The 21155-nt window shown below is 42.5% G+C and overlaps 1 protein-coding gene across 2 annotated transcripts in view; it reads left to right on the forward strand.

Annotated features, from left to right (window-relative positions):
• Positions 1 to 21155, forward strand: part of Efhc1 (EF-hand domain (C-terminal) containing 1) — a 39289-nt gene that overhangs the window by 14054 nt on the left and 4080 nt on the right. Inside the window, exons 5-9 of one of the 2 annotated variants that reach the window (XR_003946579.1) lie at positions 1718 to 1910; positions 7169 to 7389; positions 9293 to 9433; positions 13037 to 13250; positions 13730 to 13951. Coding sequence is in view for 1 of the 2 variants with exons in the window: in NM_027974.1 (NP_082250.1) it covers positions 1718 to 1910; positions 7169 to 7389; positions 9293 to 9433; positions 13037 to 13250; positions 13804 to 13951 (917 nt within the window). In the remaining variant the exon portion in view is untranslated. The remainder of the gene's footprint in view (positions 1 to 1717; positions 1911 to 7168; positions 7390 to 9292; positions 9434 to 13036; positions 13251 to 13729; positions 13952 to 21155) is intronic. The other variant, NM_027974.1, reaches the window with a different exon arrangement.

Raw genomic sequence — 21155 nt, forward strand, 5'->3', positions numbered from 1 at the left:
GAAGGGCTGGATTCATGGAGAGATACTGTGTGAATTTGGTTTTGTCATGGAATACTTTTTTTTCTCCATCTATGGTAATTGAGAGTTTTGCTGGGTATAGTAGCCTGGGCTGGCATTTGTGTTCTCTTAGGGTCTGTATAATATCTGTCCAGGATCTTCTGGCTTTCATAGTCTCTGGTGAGAAGTCTGGTGTAATTCTAATAGGTCTGCCTTTATATGTTACTTGACCTTTTTCCCTTACTGCTTTTAATATTCTATCTTTATTTAGTGCATTTGTTGTTCTGATTTTTATGTGTCGGGAGGAATTTCTTTTCTGGTCCAGTCTATTTGGAGTTCTGTAGTCTTCTTGTACATTCATGGGCATCTCTTTCTTTAGGTTAGGGAAGTTTTCTTCTATAATTTTGTTGAAGATATTTACTGACCCTTTAAGTTGAAAATCTTCATTCTCATCTATACCTATTATCCTTAGGTTTGGTCTTCTCATTGTGTTCTGGATTTCCTGGATTTTTTTGGGTTAGGATTTTTTTTTTTTGCATTTTGCATTTTTTTGATTGTTTTGTCCATGTTCTCTATGGAATCTTCTGCACCTGAGATTCTCTCTTCCATCTCTTTTATTCTGTTGCTGATGCTCACATCTATGGTTCCTGATTTCTTTCCTAGGGTTCTATCTCCAGAGTTGTCTCCCTTTGGGTTTTCTTTATTGTTTATACTTCCATTTTTAGATCTTGGATGGTTTTGTTCAATTCCATCACCTGTTTGGTTGTGTTTTCCTGTAATTCTTTCAGGAATTTTTGTGTTTCCTCTTTAAGGACTTTTACCTGTTTAGCAGTGTTTTCCTGTAATTTCTTGACGGATTTTTGTGCTTCCTCTTTAAGGACTTCTACGTGCTTATCAATGTTCTCCTGTATTTCTTTAAGTGAGTTATTAATGCCCTTCCTAAAATCCTTTACCAGCATCATGAGATATGATTTTAAATCTGAATCTTGCATTTCGTGTGTGTTTGGGTATCCAGAACTCGCTGTGGTTGGCATACTGGGTTCTGATGATGCCCAGTGGTCTTGGTTTCAATTAGTAAGATTCTTATGTTTGCCTTTCACCATCTGGTAATCTTTGGTGTTAGGTGTTCTAGCTGTCACTGGCTGGAGCTTGTTCCTCCTGTGATATTTTAGCCCCTGTCAACACTCCTGGGAGACCAACTCTCCTGAGTCCCAGTGGTCAGAGCACTCTCTGCAGACAAGCTCTCCTCTTGCAGGGAAGGTGCACAGAAGTCTGGAGCTCAGATCCACCTCCTGATTCCTGGGGTCAGAGCTCTCCATGGGGGCTGACTCTCCTCTGGAAGGGAAGTTGTCCAGGGGTCTGGGTCTCAGCTCTGTCTCCTGGCTGAGGATGAAGGCCCAAAGGGACCATGTCCAAGAAGCTCTGTTGCTTCTGCCATCCATGTGCTCTCCTGCATAGACTGGTCTCAGTGATCCCAAGATTCTGGGTGTGCTAGAGCCTGCCTTTGTCATTTGACCCTTTTACTGTTAGCACAAGACCCTCTGGGTTTTTTGGAACTGATGTTGTGTTTCACTCACTAGTGATCTCAGGTTCCTAGGTGTGCTAGGGTGCCTGAAGCATAGAGAGTCCTCTGGGGACCTTGGGACCCTCCACTGAGATTGTGCCCAAGATGGCATGGGCTACTTTAGACTCTTAAGTCTCCACTTTGGACTCCTCAAAGGTCCTTCGATTCTATGCCATCTGGGACGACACGGATAGCTTGTTCGGGGAATGTCGTCACTACATCATTCATTACTACCTCATGGATGACACCGTGGAGATCAGAGAGGTCCACGAACGGAACAACGGGAGAGACCCCTTCCCACTCCTCATGAACCGACAGCGTATGCCCAAAGTTTTGGTGGAGAATGCAAGTGAGTTCGATTAAACGTGTCCTGTTTCTTGTGGGGGCCGGGTGGTTGGAGGGACTCAGTAGGGTCAGTGGTGTTAGGCTTTTGTCCTTGGCGCTCTTGGTGCATTCTTGGGTTTTTAAGAATGGTTTTTCTGTAATTTGCCTTTTAGACCAGGTATACCTCCTACATACACCAGTAGAGATGGTTTGACATGGATTAAAAACAAAACAAAACATGCAACAGACAATTCGTTTAAAGACAGATAGAGCAAGGCTTCTAGACTGAACCTGTTTAGTGTTGGGTTCACATGTTTGTCTTGGTGACATGGAAAGTACATGCCAGAGAAGCACTTTGGCACTCAGTACATCCTAGCCCTCTCTCTTCTTTTTATTTTGAGATAGGGCCTCACTAAATTTCCAAGATGGCCTCCCCCTCACTCTGCATCCCAGCCTGGCCTTGACCTTTCACTCCTGCCTTGGATGTTCCGTCAGGCCCACATCCAAGGCCCAAGGAACACCTAATCTTAAATGCATTTCATTGTATGTTTTTCAGCCTTTGATTCTTAGCTCAACTAAGCCAAGTGAGTTACAGAGCATCTCACTAAGTAACACTGGCTCGTGTGGAGTTTACTGTGTAGATAGCACTTCCATGGCAGTGCTGGGATTAAGGTGTGTGCCTTCATGCCCAGCTTTATATCTTGGTTTCGATATAGTAATTAGAAGCAAGAACCAAGATTTACACAAAAAAGCGAACAGTTAGGGCTTAAGAAACATCCTTAGGCTGCATAAGAACAGAAAGTAAAATGTGATAATGTAATATTTGCATAAAGTAAAATCCATTCTTTGTATCCATGGTGAACATTCATTTAGAAAGCTGGGACCTGTGTCAGAAGTATCTAAACTTATCTTTACACTGAGCAGAGAGTTGGGGAGATGGACAGCCATTTTTGCATGCTCTCTGGTTCATGCTGATCTCAATAAGCAATTGATGTATACCAGAGAGGTAGCAAACAAGGAACAAAACAATTCGTTTTTTATGTTTTTTTCTGAGAGAGAGAGAGAGAGAGAGAGAGAGAGAGAGAGAGAGAGAGAGAAGAGAATGAATCAGAGCAAAAACAAATAAAACAGATAAAAAGAAAAAATACAAAGAATCATTAAAATAGTTTGTTCTCCAAGAAAAATGAGCAAAATTGGCTGTCTTGAACTAAGGAAAAAGAGAAGACTCAGAATCATCAATAGGAAGGAAGGGGACATTACAATAGATACTCAGAATCATTAGTGAGAAGGGAGACATTACTGTAGATAGCACAGCATTATAAAAACTTGCTACAGGCTGGAGAGATGACTTAGTAGTTGAGTGAATACTGATCTTGCAGAGGACCTGAGTTGGGTTTTCAGTGCCTACACAGGGTGACTCACAATTGCTGTAACCCCAGTTCCAAGACCCAATACCTCTGGTCCCAGCACACATATATACACATAATCAGAAAGAGAATAAATACTTTAAAAAGCTCACTAGAGATCATTATGAACACATAGATGACAAATTTAGATATCTAGAAGAGATGGACAGACTTAACAGGCAATACAACTCTTTCAAGATACAATCAGCATAAGAAAATCTTTAAAGATGAACAGACCAATAACAAGCTCCAAATTCTTCATTAAAACCACATGACCATCTCAGGAGTCACAGAAAACACATTGTATAAGATTCAACATCCTTGCTTAATAAAACCACTAAACAAATTATATTTAGAAGGAATGTTGTACTTCAATGAAATAACCTGGCATTATACTGAATGAGGTGAAGCTAGGCATCTTTATCTGAGATGGGAATGGTTACTCTCTTTTGCCAATTACAACAATAAAGTCAAAAGAGATTAATTATGTAAATGCCAGACACTAAACAAAGAGGGGGAAATGACTTAAGAAACTGAAAAGGGCAGGTTTGGTTTTTGTTGTTGCTGTTGCTGTTGTTGTTGTTGTTGTTGTTGCTGCTGCTGCTGTTGTTGTTGTTGTTGTTGTTGTTGTTGTTGTTGTTATTTCTCAAGATCAGGAAAGCCTAGGAAACCAAAAAAAAAAAATGTGCAAATGGGCTTTATGAAGTTAAAAGGTTTCCACAAAGGAAACAAAGAAAGGGTTTAGAGACAACATGTAGAATGGAAAAAACATTGCAAACTATACTTCTGTAAGGGACTAGTATCCAAAATACCTGCAGTGCTAAAGGGTAAATTCTCAATAGCAAAACCAAACAAGTGGACAGACAGACAAACAGCAAGTGGCTCTGTTAAGAAACAAAACTAAATCCGGATGAATAGTGATAAAAACAAAACCAAACCAAAACCAAAACCAAAAAACATACAGGGCCAAAAAGATAGATGCATTTAAAAAAGATACGTGGCTAACAGTTACAGGAATGAGTGTTCAAAATTAGTAATCATCAGATAATCTGAGCTCAAAACTATAACAAGAGTGCTTCATTGGGGGCTGGAGAGATGTTTCAGCAGCTAAGAGAACTAGTTGCTCTTTCAGAGGACTTGGGTTCTATTCCCAGCACCCATAATAGCAGCACAGGGACATCTGTAGTTCTGACTACAAGGTGCTGGTGAGAATGAAAATTAATACAAACATTATGGAAAACAGAATGGTGATTCCTCAAAAAATTAAAGCCAGACCATCCATCATCCCTGTGTGTCTCTCTCTCTCTCTGTGTGTGTGTGTGTGTGTGTGTGTGTGTGTGTGTGTATTCAAAGAAAGTGATATTGGTATGTTTAAGACATATCTGTGCATGTATGTTTAATGCAAAACAACTCATAGTATCTAAGAAATAGAAACAGTCAAGTGTCCATCGACCAATGCACAAAGAAAACTGTGGTTCCTACACAATGAGATACCAGTTCTCCATAAAAAGAATGAAACCTGTCATAGGTGCCAACGTGGGCAGAATGCTGGAGATCATTTATTGGGTGACGTAAACCAAGCACAGAAAGAAAATTATTATATGATCTCACTGACTTGTGCATAGAGTATGACATTGATCTTGCTGGGGCTCGGCGGCTCATACCTGTAACCACAGCACTTGGGAGGCTGAGGCAGGAGAATCACCAATTCAAGGACAGCCTGGGCTTCCTAGTGAAACCTTGTCTTAAAACAGAAAGAAAATAAGAACATTGAACTCATGAAAGTTGGCCATTAAGTGGTGATTATCAGAAGGTGGGAAGAGTGATGGAGAGGGAGGGGCTGGGGAGATGGCTCAGTCTGCAAGGTGTAAACCTTAGAATCAAACTTTGGATCTCAAGGAGCCACAGAAAAACCTTGTGGGTGCAACAGCTTACCCTATGTGTATCCCCAGGGCTGGACGGTGGTGGTAGCAAGAAACAGGCAGATTTCCAAGAGCTCATTGGTTAGGCAGCCTAGTTAATTAGTGATCTCCAGGTTCAGTAAGAGTAATCTAGATAGGTGCCTGATGTTGGTCCTCGGCCCCAATGTTGACTCCAGTGTAGTTAGTGCACACACATATGAATGTGCACCTACAAGCCTTCATGTAAATATGTATACCTACACAACACACACACACACACACACACACAGACAAGTAGAGAGGAGAGACAGGAAGAAATTGGCTAATGCTACTACACAGCAACATAACTATAGACAACTGTATACTGTATATTTCAAAAAGCTAGGACAGCCACACCAGGCCACGCCTGAGCTAGCCCACAGGAGACTGAGGCTACAAACTCAAGGAAATGCAGTGCTACATAATAGATAGGGCTCTGTCTCAAACAGGACAAGAGAAAACAAAAGAAAACAAAACAAAATATGAAAACCAAAAGATCTTGACTATTTTTACCATAGAGAAATAAAACATTAACATATTAATCACCTGATTTAGTCACTACCCAATATATATATGTATACCTATCAAAACATCCCATTAATCTCTGCAATTTGTGAGAGGGATGTGTGTTCAAGATAGGATTCCTCAGTGTAACAGCCCTTGCTGTTCTGTAACTCGATTTGTAGACCAGGCTGGCCTCAAATTTACAGAGACCCACCTGCCTTTTCTGGGATTATGCCAAGTGCTGGGATTAAAGGTATGTGCCATCACACCCGGCTACTACATACAATTTGGCGATGTCCACAGAGACCGTGTGCTGATCTGAAATAAGTCAACCATTAGTTCTCAAAAAGCACTGAAAAAAAAAAAAAGAATCAGACTTAGTTCCCAAATGCAAGACTCATTCAGTATTTGAAGGTGAAGATAATCCACATGAGTGGATTATTGTAATCATCTCATTAATTGTCTATGTCCCTGCCTCATGTGTACAACTAAGCCATGCTCATTCATAGCAGTGGTGATCGTTAGGTGGACAGCGACCCATTACCCATGCTATTATTATCTAGTGTCTATCTCAACAGAGTATTTTCTCCACAAAGATCGGAGTTGGTTTTGCACAATTACTTGTGTAAACTCGGTAGCTAGCAGTGCACTTTGTGTGCAGATAATTCCTAATAATTGTTGGGTAGAAGATTGGGTGGCAAGCTGGAACCAATTCTCTTATATGCCTCATATGACTAGGTATTAATTCTGTGGATCTTTGAAGTTTGTGATAATAGAAGAGGTGTAGAAGAGGGATTTTATGAAAAATATCTGGCATATTATTTGTGTATTCTCTCAAAGATTGGAAAAACACAGCCTGATGACCATCAATAGGTACTCAATCCTTAACCAGAGCCAGCCCTTAAAGTACTCAGCTCTCCACAGGGTCCCCAGTGAAGGAGCTAGAGAAAGGACCTAAGAGCTGAAGGGGTTTTCAGCCCCATAGGAGGAACAACAATATGAACTGACCAGTACCCACAGAGCTCCCTGGGACTAAACCACCAATCAAAGAAAACATATGGTGGGACTCATGTCTCTAGCTGTATATGTAGCAGAGGATGGCCTAGTTGGTCATCAATGAGAGGAGAGGACATTGGTCTTGTGAAGGTTCTATGCCCCAGTATAGGGGAATGCCTGGACCAGGAAGCAGGAGTGGGTGGGTTGGGGAGTAGGGGGAAGGGGGAGGCGGGAGGGGATAGGGGATTTTAGGAGAGGAAACTAGGAAAGGGGATAACATTTGAAATGTAAATAAAGACAATATCTAATTAAAAAAAGATTGAATATGTCTGCTAGAATATAGGATTATAAATTAAAAAAAAAAGAGTACTCAGCTCTCATGTCAAGCTTTCTTTTCCTGTTTATTCTTTCACCCTTCCAACCCTGTCTCCTATTAGAGAATTTCCCGAAGTGTGTGCTGGAAATCTCAGACCAAGAGGTGCTGGAGTGGTACACTGCCAAGGACTTCATTGTGGGGAAGCCGCTCACCATCCTGGGGAGGACCTTCTTCATCTACGACTGTGACCCATTCACACGACAGTTCTACAAAGACAAGTTTGGAATGCCTGACTTACCACCAGTTGATGTGACCAAGAAGGAGCCACCTCCAGTAAAACAGGTAACGGGATAGAAGTCCCAAATATGGTAAGAATAAGATGTAGACACTGAAGAACTCCATAAAGATGGATGACTTCTGTATGATAGAAACTTAAAAAGAAGAAATACAGAGCCCATCACTCTATGAAAGTAGCCATGGTCTAGCGATAACCAAAGAAACATAGCATTAATAATGAGGTTTTATAATCTGCACAATTTTAAAGATTTTCAGTACCTAGTGTTTGTCTCATAAAAATGCAATTTTCTTATACTGTTCACAAGAAAGCCAGTTAGAATAACCTTTCTGAGGTGCTGTTTGTTGTCATTTTAATTCCTTAGAATATTGTTTATCTTTGGTCTACAAAATATGCTTTGAGGGCTGTAAAAGAATACGTGTTTTATGCAGAATGAAGAATGAGGTTGACAAAACTTATCTATCCATACTAGTAGAAACTTGTAAGGCCTGTAGAAAATAAAGTAAGTGTATGCATATTAATGTGGAAAATGCCCATAGCGTTTCTCAAGTGACCGAGTATCTACAGTTCTGAATATAACCGCTGCTTCTAAAGGCTAAGCAACAGCTGTCAGAATGGATACCGTATCAGTTGTGGGCACTGCTTTCCTTTGTAGGAGTGGGAAGGTATCAAGCAGGATGACCAGAGAACTTCCTTCTGATAGTCACCAGGCAGCTATAATAGTTACGTTTATAGCCAAGCTCACGTTAGTGTTAAGATGTTTTAATTTTTTTCCTATTTTCTTTTAGAAGCAAGGTTTCTCTGTGTAGCCTTGGGTGTCCTGGTTAATCTCTAGACCAGGCTGGCCTGGAATTCACAGAGATCTGCCTGCCTCTGCCTCCTGAATACTGGGATTAAAGGTGTGTACCACCACCGACTGACTTTTTTCAAGCTTTAAATCATGTACAAATCCAGATAACATACTATCTTACCTACTTCCATGGCATTAACTCAGAGGACTTTCTGTAGATTCAAGTGGTTTCCCCACTGCTTTTAAGTCAATCAGTCTCCCACATCTGGAAAGTATTTTTTCCTTTTTGTCTTGTTTTTATTGCTGGCCATCAAACCTGGGATGTTGCACATGATAGACAAGTCTTCTGCTACCTAGCTATATCTCTAGCTCTCTTAAACTACACAGAAGAGAAAAATATGGCATTACAACCCAACATTATAATACTATTTACTTTAGATGACTTAGCAATGTCTCTCAATTAACCTCTGTGTGTTCAGTGTAATAGAATGGTTAGAGGATGCTCTAATGTCCTTTCACTTTGCATACTGCTTGCCAGGCATGTTCAGAGGTCACAAACTCCCCCAGCTTTGGTTCATTTAGAAATACCTCTGTTTGTCCCTCATTTCTGAAGGACAGCTTTGCTACATATAGAATTCTCCATGGGCGTGCTTTCTTTCTTTTCTATGTTTTTAATGTTGCTGTGGTCTCTGTGTGTGGAGGTCAGGGGAGAATTTTTGGGAGTTGGTTCTTTCTTTCCACTGTAGATTCCAGGGTTCAAATTCAGGTCGAGAGGCTTCTGTGGCAAGTGGTTTCAAGTCGATGAATCACTCTGTGGGCAGGCCCTCTTGGACCATTTTTAAGACGGTTGTTTTAAAGCCATTGTCAAGCACACCTCCCTTGGATCTTCTTCAGGGATAACATCTGCTTATTTTTCTTTTCCTCTAAATGTGCCAATTTCCTAGCTCCTTAATGTGTCTTGTGACTTGCTGAGACTAAGATGTTTATTCATTTGTTTTTGAGACAAGCTCCAATTACACGGCCCAGGTTGGCCATAAACTTACAGTCCTCAGAAGTTGCTTTTGAGTGTTTCTGAGCTGGTTGACCTTTAAGAAGACACTCACAAGTGACCTCTAGTGGAATGTGAACACCAGGAGCTCCTCTTCTTGTTTTCTCTCCAGGAGTTGCCTCCTTATAATGGCTATGGACTAATTGAAGACTCTGCTCAGAATTGTTTTGCTCTCATTCCTAAAGCTCCCAGAAAAGATGTCGTTAAAATGCTGATGAATGACAATAAGGTGCTCCGCTACCTGGCGGCCCTGGTGAGTGCCTCTGTTAAGCAACTGCAGATGTGTATAACATAGTCATTTGTGTGTCGACAGACCTGTCCAGAGTCTATTTCCTGAACAGTAGAAACTGTCTTACTGATTTTTAGAACTTGATGTGATAACTACACTGGATACACTGTGTTAAGTATAAAAAGTTGAATTATACTAGTTTAACAGATACTGCCTTTTGAAAAATTTAAAAATTACTTTATGTGTATGAATGCTTTGCCTGCATGTGTGTTCATGCACTGTAGAGAGCAAGAAGCTGCTTGACCTGTCTTCCTCTAGGGATGTTGGGAATGTAGTTTACAACCTATTGATTCAGGCTCCACTCGTATCTCCCAGCATTTAGGTTTTGCCTCTTCCAGACTCTTTCCCCCTAAAACCTAGAGCACTACCTCTAAGCCATAAAACTCATCTTTTTACTTTACTAAGTGACTTCTCTGTTATCTTAGAGCCAAGCCAAATCCTGATGCTCACAGACTATTATATTTACCTATCCTTCTCCCTAGACCTTATCTTGAGAATTGCGTCTAAGTCAACAGAACCAACCTTATGGTCAAAGCCATATGTACTTTGAAAAGGACTTCAATGTAAACATATGTGAAGCTTTGTTGTACGCATGGGACTGAGTTAATTCTTATCAGAAAACTTTCTTCCAAAATTGTAGTGTGCTTAAATATGGCTAAAATAAATGAATTGGCATCAGGCTCTTGACGTTTTGACCCAGTACTGGTATCTGAGTTGGGCTGAGCAGAGTTTTATTGTTGCCTCTTTGTGGACCATTTTCCTGCTGTCCAGAGACCTGTAGGAACACCTCCCTCCCCATACACACAATATACCATGTGTGTGTCCTGTGCCATGAGGCCAGAAGATAGGTGTCAGGTCCTACAAGTGGAGTAACAGCTGGTTGTAGATGTTATGTCTTAGGGTTTCCATTAATGTGAAGAGACACCATGACCAAAGCAACTCTTATAAAGGCAAATATTTGATTGAGGGCTGGCTTACAGGTTCAGAAGTTCAGTCCATTCTCATCATGGCAGGAAGCAGTGTCTAGGCAGACATGGTGCTGGAGAATGAAAAAGTTCTGCGTCTTGATTCCAAGGCAGTCAACAGTAGACTCTCCCTTCTTCCCTGGGCGGAGCTTAAGCAAAAGTCCTCAAAGCCCATCCTCACAGTGACACACTTCCTCCAACAAGGCCATACCTCTTATACTGCTACTTCCCACCACAGGCCAGAGTCAAGCATACTGAAACCACCACGGGTTGTAAGTCATTATATGCGTACTGGAAATTAAACCCAGGTCTTCTGGAAGAACAGCTAGTGCTCTTAACTCCTGAGCTTCCCATAGTCTAGCTCTCTACACTCTCCCTTTGATAAATAGCAAAACTATTTTAAAGTGTGAGGCTTAGAAAGAAATGTAAGTTCAGGGGCTGGTGAGGTGGCTCAGTGGTTAAGAGCATTGACTGCTCTTCCGAAGATCCTGAGTTCAAATCCCAGCAACCACATGGTGGGTCACAACCATCTGTAATGAGATCTGACACCCTCTTCTGGTATGTCTGAAGACAGCTACAATGTACTTAGATATAACAATAAGTAAATCTTTTTTTTTTTAAAGAAAGAAATGTAAGTTCAAAATCAAAATCAAGCTTAAAAGGATGAAGGATGTGTTCATCAAATATAAGGAGCTAAAAAGCAAGATTGAAGATTTCAACAGAGAATAAAAACAATTCCTCTCTCCCCCAAAATTTTAAGTTTTGAAATATATTTTGAGGATGAAACTGAAAAAAGATTTGCAAAACACTTGTTAAGAAATCAATCCATCACATTTTAAAACAAATCTCTTGAGAAACGGAGAGTAAAGGAATTGTCTTAATCTTATAAAATACACCTATAAAACCCACAATAAACAGCACACAGAACAGTGAAACGTTGAGAAACTACTGTCTGGTATCAGGAACAAGGAGGCAAGACTGCCAGCACACTTTATGCTCAACTTTGTTCGGGAGTTTCTAGGCAGAGCAGTATAAGGGAGAAAGGATCAAGTATAAGCCCAGGGTAGTTAATACTGTAGCTGTAGGTGGATTCTAAGTACCTTAGGAGTAGAGAATGTACCCACTGCAGAGTGCTGAGCCCTGTACTTGGCAGAAGACCTGTCCCATGCTTCCCAGATCACTAAGTGTTGACCACTGTGGTGGTTAGAACAAGATGTGTCCACTACATAATGAGCATTATAATACTTGGTTTTTTATTGTTGGCACCTTTGCAGGTGGCTTAGGAAGTTCGGTCTTGATGGCAGAAAATGTGTCACAGCAGGGTAGGGATGGGACTTTGGCTTTCAAAAGCAACTGGCCATTCCCAGTTCTTTTCTTTCTGCTTGTGGGTAGAGATGTGAGCCCTCAGCAGCTGCTGCCCCATCTGCTCCATCTCCTTCTGCACCATCAGCATGGACTCTAATGCTGTAGACCCATGGGCCCCAAACAAACTCTTCTATAAGCTGCCTTGTTTATGGTGTTTGATCACAGCAACAGAAAATGAATACAGTCACTCTGTGGAAGGGATCCAGCTTTGGATGTATGTACAGTTCCCTGGAATGTCAGAGCTCTGGAACTCTCCAACAGTGACCCTCACAGCAGATAGGTGTCCCTGGATGTTGATGCATTGCCTGACCTGAGACTCAAGGCTACAAAGACTTTCACAGTTGATGAGACCTGTGGGGGTAGAGCTATTTTTCCTGTACACCTTTTTTGCCTCAGTTGAGCCACTTACCACCTTCACTTCTTCGGTTTGTCAACATCCACCCCCTGGCTCTCTACAACTGCTCATTGGAGCAGTCTCTCCTACTGGGCCTGTGGCAAGCTGACCCATGCCCGTGCTTGTGTCTGTTCTCAGGCTGCAGATAGCTCAACTACTATCTTTTTTGTTATTTTGGTTTGGTTTCAAGACAAGTTTCTTTTTGTTGCCCTGGAACTAGCCCTGTAGACCAGGTTGGCTTGGAACTCAGTAGAGATCCACCTGTCTCTGTCTCCAGAGTGCTGGACCTAAAGGCATGAACCACCACGGAGTCTCAAAATTGTGTCCAGCCTCTGCACTCTGAGGTGGGGAGTCCTCTATGCTGTGTTTGAGCCTTTTGAAGGCTGTGAGTTTGTCAGGTTGCTGGGCTCACCTTTTGGGTGAGTTTTCTCCCTCCGGCTGGAGCTATGCTCAGCCTGCTTTCTTCCCAGTGTTTTGCTCTTGTGATTCTCTGCTGCATCCTTTCAGGGATGGAGATGCATCCTTTTGTAAATTGCCAAAGCACTTCCTCCCTTTCTGACTTTGGACTCTTAAGCCACCAAGGGTTCTTAAATAGAAACCCCCACGAGTTGTTCTTCTCTAAAACTAGAAGATCTACTAACATTGGGTCTACACTCCTGCAAGGCAGCAATCACCTGGAGTTCAGTGCGGATGGCTTCCCTTTCGAGGCCTTCCTGAGATGAAGCCTGTCTGTCCCAGCCTGGACCCTCAATACATGGAATGTTTATATGAATCCAGCTTGGTTTCATTTGGCGTCCTAGAAAGATCATAAACTTTGATATTCTCTTTCCTTCATCTTCCTAGGAATCCCCTATCCCAGAAGACAAAGACCGTCGGTTTGTCTTCTCTTATTTTCTTGCCACGGATATGATCAGTATCTTTGAGCCACCTGTTCGAAATTCTGGGATCATCGGGGGCAAATTCCTGGGCAGGACTAAAGTTGTTAAATCATTCTCTCCAGTTGACAACCCCATCTACTACTCACCAAGTGACTTCTTCATCGGTGCCGTGATTGAGGGTAAGCCTAAACATAGCTCAGAGTTTCCTCTTGCCCTGGAAAATGGATTCTTTGTAGCTGTGACACACTGCATTCTTAAGCCTTATAAGAGGTAGTTGACTGTGTTCTGACTAAGATGATAGTAATATGACTGTTTTCATGCTACCATTTCTTAATCTCCTTGCTTATCAACTAAACTATAAGCCGTTGCACTTGTTGATACTACATTGTTGTTTATATCAGCTTCAATCATTAGATAGAACCCGAGGAAACCACTGCATATTAATGTATACAGCTGCTCAAATTTCACCTACATGAAACACGCCTGTCATCTAAGAACATAGGAGGCAGGTGGGTTTCTGCATTCAAGGCCAACCTGGTCTACACAGTGAGTTCTAGGACAGCCAGGGCTTTGTGGAGAGACCTTGTTTCCAAAAACCAAAACAAAGCAGTCCACTAGTCTGGATCACAGACGCTAACCTGTGGGCTTATCTCTGCAGGGTTGGCATCATTTTGCTCCTGCTTGCATGAGAGAAACAAAGCTGAATTGAGTGTGATGCTCCTCTCTCCTCAGTGTTCGGCCATCGGTTCGTCATCCTCGATACAGATGAGTATGTTTTAAAATACATGGAGAGCAACGCTTCCCAGTATTCACCAGAAGCCCTGGCCTCAATTCAGAACCGGATCCAGAAGCCGGAGCTTCCCGCACCAGAACTGGAAAGGTCTGTCTGACGGCCTAAGGTCAAGACTTGACACATGCAAGGCATCTAGAAAGCAATTCCTCTCTGTGTGATTGTATGTGTATGTGGTATAAATGCACACGTGTGCACAGGTGTGCATGCTCCTTCATCCGTGTGCAGAGGCCTGAGGAGACCCTTAAGTATCCTGTTCTGTCACTCTCTGCCTTCTTTCTTTGAGGTACAACATCCCACTAAGTCTGGAAGGTGCCCAAGAAGCCAATGATCTTCCTGTCTCTGCTCCCCACAGCACTAGAGTTGATGGTGCAGCCACACCCAGGTTTTTTGTTTTGCTTTGTTTTTATGTAGGTGCTGGGACCTGGGCTCCTCAGACCCACATGCATACGCAGCAAGCATTCTGACCCACTAAGCTATCTCTACAGACCCCCTAGAAAGTAATTCTTGTCGAAATAAATATGTAATCACGGTTTAGAATTTCAAATTTCCTTCTGCTGGTAGAAGCTGTTGGGCAGACATGGAAGATGCTTTGGGCTCAACACAAGAACTACGATGTTAGACGTCTTCCAGTCTTCATCCCTGTAGCAAACAGTTATGAATGGATGCCTGTCAGATCTACTTCAGATCCCTTGACCACTGGCCTTATCAGTAAACAAAATAGATAAGAAATTGCTATCTTTCTGGACTGACCTAAACAGGAGTTGATAGAGAGTAATATGAGTTTGTCATACAGTATAATCCGTGATAAACACCCTCCAAAACTAAAGAAAATGTAGGAGGAAAGCCTTTATGGAGGTTGGCAGTGGTTTGTACTTGGGAGGGAGGGGCGACGCCGTGAGGGCAACTGGAGCAAACCCTTGAAGGGAAGGGAGATCTCTGGGTCCATGTGTAGAGATTTTCAGGGTGAGCACAGAGGCCTGCCAGTTAGCATGCTCAGCTGAGCATATGCAAGGCACTGGCAAGACAAGTGGGAGTGGCTGGGGTGAGAGTGGGAAGAAGAGGGGTGCTTGCTGAAATAAAAAAAAAATTAAATCAACAAGGAGCTAGATGGTGTAAGATACCCTGTGTTTTTGCAAAGGTACTAACTTTTCTCTGAATGAAGCAGAGAATTTCTGAGTAAAGGAACAGCAGGGTTTGACATATGCTTTGAAGAGGCCCCTGACTGCTGCATTGATAATCCAGTCAGAGCCACATGTGGTGGTGCATCCCTAATCCTAGCCCTAGGGAGGTACAGGCAGGAGGTTCAGCTACATGGGGAGTCTGAGGCCAGCCTGAGCTACATGACATTGAAAGGGCGTGGGGGGAGGGGGGAAGGGAGAGAATGAGAGATCAGGAGGGAGATTAGAAACAGGGGCTGGAGGGGAAAGTGTGGTCAGGATGTAATATATTAAAGAATAAAATAAGTAAATAAGGAGCTGGAGAGATGGCTTAGTGGTTAAGAGACCTGGCTGCTTGCTCTTCCAGAGGTCCTGAGTTCAATTCCCAGCAATCACATGATGGCTCACAGCTATCTATGCTGTGATCTGATGCCCTCTTCTGGCATGAAGATCACTCATATACACTAATATATATATATATATATCGATACTGTGGGAGATGTCTCCTGAGCATGAAGGCAGGAGACGTGAGGAAGTTATCTCATTGGCTGAGGCAATGTGATGAAAGAGAAGCCACACGGGGGATGTGAGAGAATCAGGCGACTTCAAGAGGATTCTAAGATGGGGTCTGAGCAGCAGGAAGGACTTCCACCAACTGAGTACGTGGGTAAAGGAGTTTGTTAGGGTAATGTGGTAGAGATTTGGGTTTGGGATATATTTTATATTTAGGAGATAAAATAGAATCAAGGATGAGCTGGCATCGAGCAGGGAAGCAAGGGCTTCAATGAGGAGCTTCATCAGAGTCTGTGCTCAGCTTAAGATTGAAAAACAATACGAGAAAAAAAATGCAAAAATACAAAAGCTGCCTGCCTTTGACCCCATCTCTCCGGAGGCCAAGGCAGAGCTACGGTAGATTTGAGGCCATCACAGTCAAAACCCTGTCTCAAACAACAGAAAAGGTGCTGTGGTATGTTAAGATTAAGTCGGGGAGGGAACAGAGGATGTGTGGGAGGTGGGCAGAATTGCTGAAGTGTGTGAGAGAGGATGAATTTAGCAAATAAATGGAGAGAAGCTAGTGCTGTTAGAAGCACTGTTTATCTAGCACAGTGGTCCTAACGCATGGTAGTCTCCGACCATTCACAATTTACAAAACTACCACAGTCCTGTATCAGTTATTTCTCCGTTGCTGTGGGAAGATTCTATAACTAAGCAATTTATAGAAGGCCTTATTTAGGCTTGTGGTTCCAGAGGGGGTGAGAGTCTATTGAGGAGGTGAGGGAAGCACTGAAGGAAACAGGAAGCAGGAAGCAGTAGGCAAGTAGGCATGGAGGCAGGAGACACATTGTCAAATGTAAGCACCAAGCAAAGATAATGAGCAGGAAGTGAGGCAAAACTATAAACACTCAATCTCCACCCACAGTGATGTTCCTCCTCCAGCAAGGCTAGCACCGCGCAAAGGTTCCAAGGCTAGCACCTCACGAAGGTTCACAACCTCCCGCAACAGTGCAACCAGCCGTGGACCAAGTAATCAAATACATGAGCCTATGGGGAACTGTATTAGTCACAGTTCTCTAGAGGAACAGAGCTCATAGAATGTATGAATATATGTATACGATAATGTGAAGGAATGGACTTGCCAGTGACAGTGAGGTCAAGTAGACAAAGAGGGCCAGCTTCCTTTTTCCATGTCCTTTACAATGACTTACATCAGAGGGCCTGGCCCAGATTAAAGGCACATCTCCCCACCTCAAAATCAAGATTAAACATGGTCATTCCGCTTCAAATAGGATTTAAGTAAATTTAATGTTTTTAAAAAAATCCCTCACAGGTGCACCCAGCAGCTTCGCTTTTAGTTAATTTCAGATGAAATGAAGTTGACAACCAAGAATAGCCATCACAGGGACAATTTTCATTCAAACCAGGGACACGAAAGATTTTTTTTTATGTATTCATATTTAACATATTGGAAATTCTATCTGAAAATGTAAAAATGTTTCTTTTTAAATACACTAACAAAGATAACTTTGGGGGGGGCACAAGGTTGCAGGTATTCTCAACTAGCCTTGAAATAAGTAGCTGAAGCTGCCCAGAATTATGCCTCTACCTCCCAAATGCTGGGACCACAGGCACGTACACGAGCACTCCTGGTTTCATAGAGTTCTAGGGATCAGACTCAGGGCCTCACACATGCTAGTTAACCACACTACGAACTGAGTCACAAAAAGGGAGCAATCGTGGAGAAAGCAATGTGTCTGTTTCCTCAAAACAATTATTTGGAAGAATTATATTTTACTTCTGTTGAGAATATCTTTTTAAAAATATTTATTTATTTCATTTATGTATATGAGTAACACTGTAGCTCTCTTCAGACCCACTAGAAGAAGACATCAGATCCAATTTCAAATGGTTGTGAGCAACCATGGGGTTGCTGGGAATTGAACTCAGGATCTCTGGAAGAGCAGTCAGTGCTCTTAAACTCTGAGCCATCTCTTCAGCCTTGAGAATATCTTTAGTATATGGCTTTCTTTAGAGGAGACAACTGAATTTTCATGCTTTTAAATTCAGCCTGGAAAAGCATCATTTATTGTGTAATATTTGGGAAGATTCTTGTACCCTTGTGGGAAAGAGGAGTGGAAGGTAAACATTGGCAGTGTTGTCATTTTTCACCTTATAGAACCATACTAGGGTCTGCCAAACACCCTGGGGTCCAGGAATTATTCTTTGAAACATTGATTTTGGTGGCAGGAAGTCAGAACTTGTGGGAATAGGCATAGATGGGCAGACAGAAGTGGTTGGCAAGTCCTTCTGATTGTTGTGTTAGTGTGGAGTACATTAAGCACTGGAACTTATAAAATGTTTATATATCTATTTCTATATCTATATATCTCCAGTATTATTTTATTTACTACTGCAATAGGAAAAAAATGACCAATTATAATGCATATTCACCATCAATTTTTAAATGCATCTTAATTCTAGAGATGCTAAATGTGTGTGTGTGTGTGTGTGTGTGTGTGTGTGTGTGTGTGTGTGTGTGTGTGTAGTTCAGGGGCAACCTGAGCCTCACAATGGTGGAAAGAATTTCTAGGTGAGTCAGTATGAAGCAAAGTTGAGGTTGTTTTATGAAAATAGAGACTTTAATATAGATTTACGCAAAGGCATAGGAGGAACAGAAGGAGGGAGGGAAGGGAAGAGAGAATGGAAATGGGTAGGAAGAAATTGAGAGGGGAGAAGAGAGAGGAAGGGAGGAGAGTGAGGGAGGAAAGAGGGAGGGAGGGCAGAAGGGGAATGGAGAAGGAATCAGAGAGAAGGCAGAAGAGAAGGGAGGAGAAAAGATGGGGAGAGAGAAGAGAGAGGTTTGAAAAAGGGACTGTTAGACGTACCCTAGAGTGGGCTCAGGCTCCCTGGGGGAGAATCATATTTAAGTATATTCACTATAGTGTATGCATATGGTTTCGATGGCTACCAAAAAACACATTACTCAGAGAATTTGAAAGATTAAATAAAAAATACTTGGGTATAGTTATTTTCTCTAAAGAACTCTCCTTGCCCGACTTTAGGGCACAGGCCTGTGGTCCTATCTATTGACAGCTTCAAGGCATTCCTGAAGAACTTAGGGAAAACTTGTCTCAAGAACAAAGTAAGATGAGACTGAAGATGTAGCTCAGGGCAAGGGAACTCGCCTGGCATGTGCACCATCTGGTGTGTAATCTCAGTATTACAAAAATAGATAGATGAATAAATAAATAAGCAGATCCCTTCTTTATTAAATGAGGTTACAAAGTGGCTTCACAGGAGCATTATAAGTGTTCAAACAAAGGAAGGAGTGCTGACTAAAACCACAGGTCCAGAAAGACCAAAGGAATCCTTACTGTATCATACTTCCCACAGAGCCAAGCACACGTCCTGATTATAAACCTGTTCAGCATTTGCTTGTGAGATATTTCTTTTTTAAAAAACAATGGGACTTTAATCCTTTACAGGTGACTTGATGCCATTCAGTGAAAAGCTTAGTCCAGGTACTGGGTGGGGAGGAGGGTGAGAGTTTGCCCCTCCCCCCAACTTCCCCATCTTTCCATTTTGGTTCATGAGAACTGAAGAAGTAGTTCGGCCGTGAGTGCTAAGGGCCCACTTGGTATTCATGGCCATTACATTCAATTCAACTAGTTCTCAAAAGGGTCCCCTTCTATTCTGCCGTGTGTGTGTGTGTGTGTGTGTGTGTGTGTGTGTGTGTGTGTGTGTGTGTCTGTGCTAACACCAGCAGAGCCTGGGAGCTATTTGCTTAAGCACCGCTACCCTACCAGCAAAATCTTACATTTGGCAATGAGGAAAAGATGCAATCAGTGCTCTGTGACCTCTCTACCAATAAAAGTCAGGGGCCAGGCAGGGTCTGGACTAAGAGGACTGTTGCTATCTCGGTTTGTTCCTTCTCACCTCTCCCAGTTCTCTGTGAGAGGAAACACTTGCAGACGAAATTCATCTTGTGTCCTGTACTCCCGTGTCTTCAAGCCCATCCAGCTTTGGCTCTTTACCTTTCTATGTATAGCAAAGTCTACACTAGGATGTGCACACATCCTTCATTCAACTAATAATCCTAAGAACACTGCTCCGCCCACCCCCATGTGTGTGAGTATGCGTGTGCGCGCACACACACACACACACACACACACACACACACACACACACACACACACACAATGTGGCTCGAAATTATCCTTAACTCCAGTTCCAGAAGTACTGATGTTCTCTTCTGACCTCCATGGGTGCCAGACACACATGTGCTACACATATATTGATGCAGGCAAAATGCCCATATGCATTAAATAGGTAAGCCAAAAATAAAGAAAAGAAAATTCAAATGTGAGATAAAGTGGTCTAGTGGGCACTTCCTCAGCTCACCCATCGAAAGTTCTTTGTCACCTTCTCTTGTCACCTTCTCTAAATGCCAGGCTTCTACTTTGCATCCCTGGCTGCTTAAGAATCAAAACATTCTTCATGAATTGCTTTCTTGAAGGCCATTGACGGTTTTCAAATATAGCAGTCTCAGCCAGGCAATGCGGCGCACACCTTTAGTCCCAGTGCTCTGGAGGCAGAGGCAGGTGAATCTCTGAGTTTGAGGCCAGCCTGCTCTACAGAGCAAGTTCCAAAACAGTCAGGGCTACACAGAGAAACTCTGTCTCGAAATCCAAAAACCGATGAACCAAACAATCAAAAGCAACAACAACAAAACAAGTAGTAATAAGTACTTAAACTTTTAAGAAAAAAATAGTCTCGCTCATTAGTTGAGCAGGTATTTGAGCTTGCACCCTGCATTAGACCTTACATTAATGCTAGCTTATACAAATACCCGAGATGACAGGGGGCTGGGATCTGGATGATCCAGAGCAGAAACCAGCAGCTTTCTGTTGGTAGAGATTTGGATGCTGAGTGATTCAGTCACAGCATCTCTTGGAAATACCCAACCCCACCCTTCCAGCATGAAAGCAGCCACAGACAAAGGGAAAGGGATAGGAGATCTTTCTGAATAAAGAACAATCTTCAGCTAGCTTTGCCCAGTCCAGTTCCCAGTCCTCCCCTCCCTGGTTAGCTTGTTTGGTGAACATGCAGTAGTAAGTACTCTTTATTGCCCTTCTCTGGAAACTTCTGCTCTAATCTGGAGTGTCAGAATCTCCTGCTCCCCGTCTGAGAGCCTGTCAGGTACATCTTCTGATTTACATCGTTGCTGTTTGTCAAGATCCCGGGTTTGTCCTTTTATAAGCTCTCTAGGTATTGCAATGTGAGCGCTCTCTGTCCTAACCACTCTCCTAACTGATGCCTGCATTCTTTTTGTCTGTTTACGGTGTCTTTTGAAATGCTGGTTACAACTGAAAAGCCATTGTCACTTCCTCTCCCAGCACATCTGCTCGTGCGTCCTGTCTTTATTTTTGCTTCTGGTCTTCTAAGGTTGAGGTAATGCGTTGGGATGATATCTGAATCCTCAGCGCAGTGTCTGGTAGAGAGGGGGCTATCAATGCGGGCTAGCCCCACCCTTTCTCTTCTCTATGGAAACCTTGTAGACACCTTTGACCTCTTATATCTTGTACCATGTCCAACAAGCTGTTGCGTTCTGTTGTTTGGTGCTACAATACCTCTTG

This window comes from Mus musculus, chromosome 1 (genome assembly GCF_000001635.26).
Source record: "Mus musculus strain C57BL/6J chromosome 1, GRCm38.p6 C57BL/6J".
Lineage (NCBI taxonomy): Eukaryota > Metazoa > Chordata > Mammalia > Rodentia > Muridae > Mus > Mus musculus.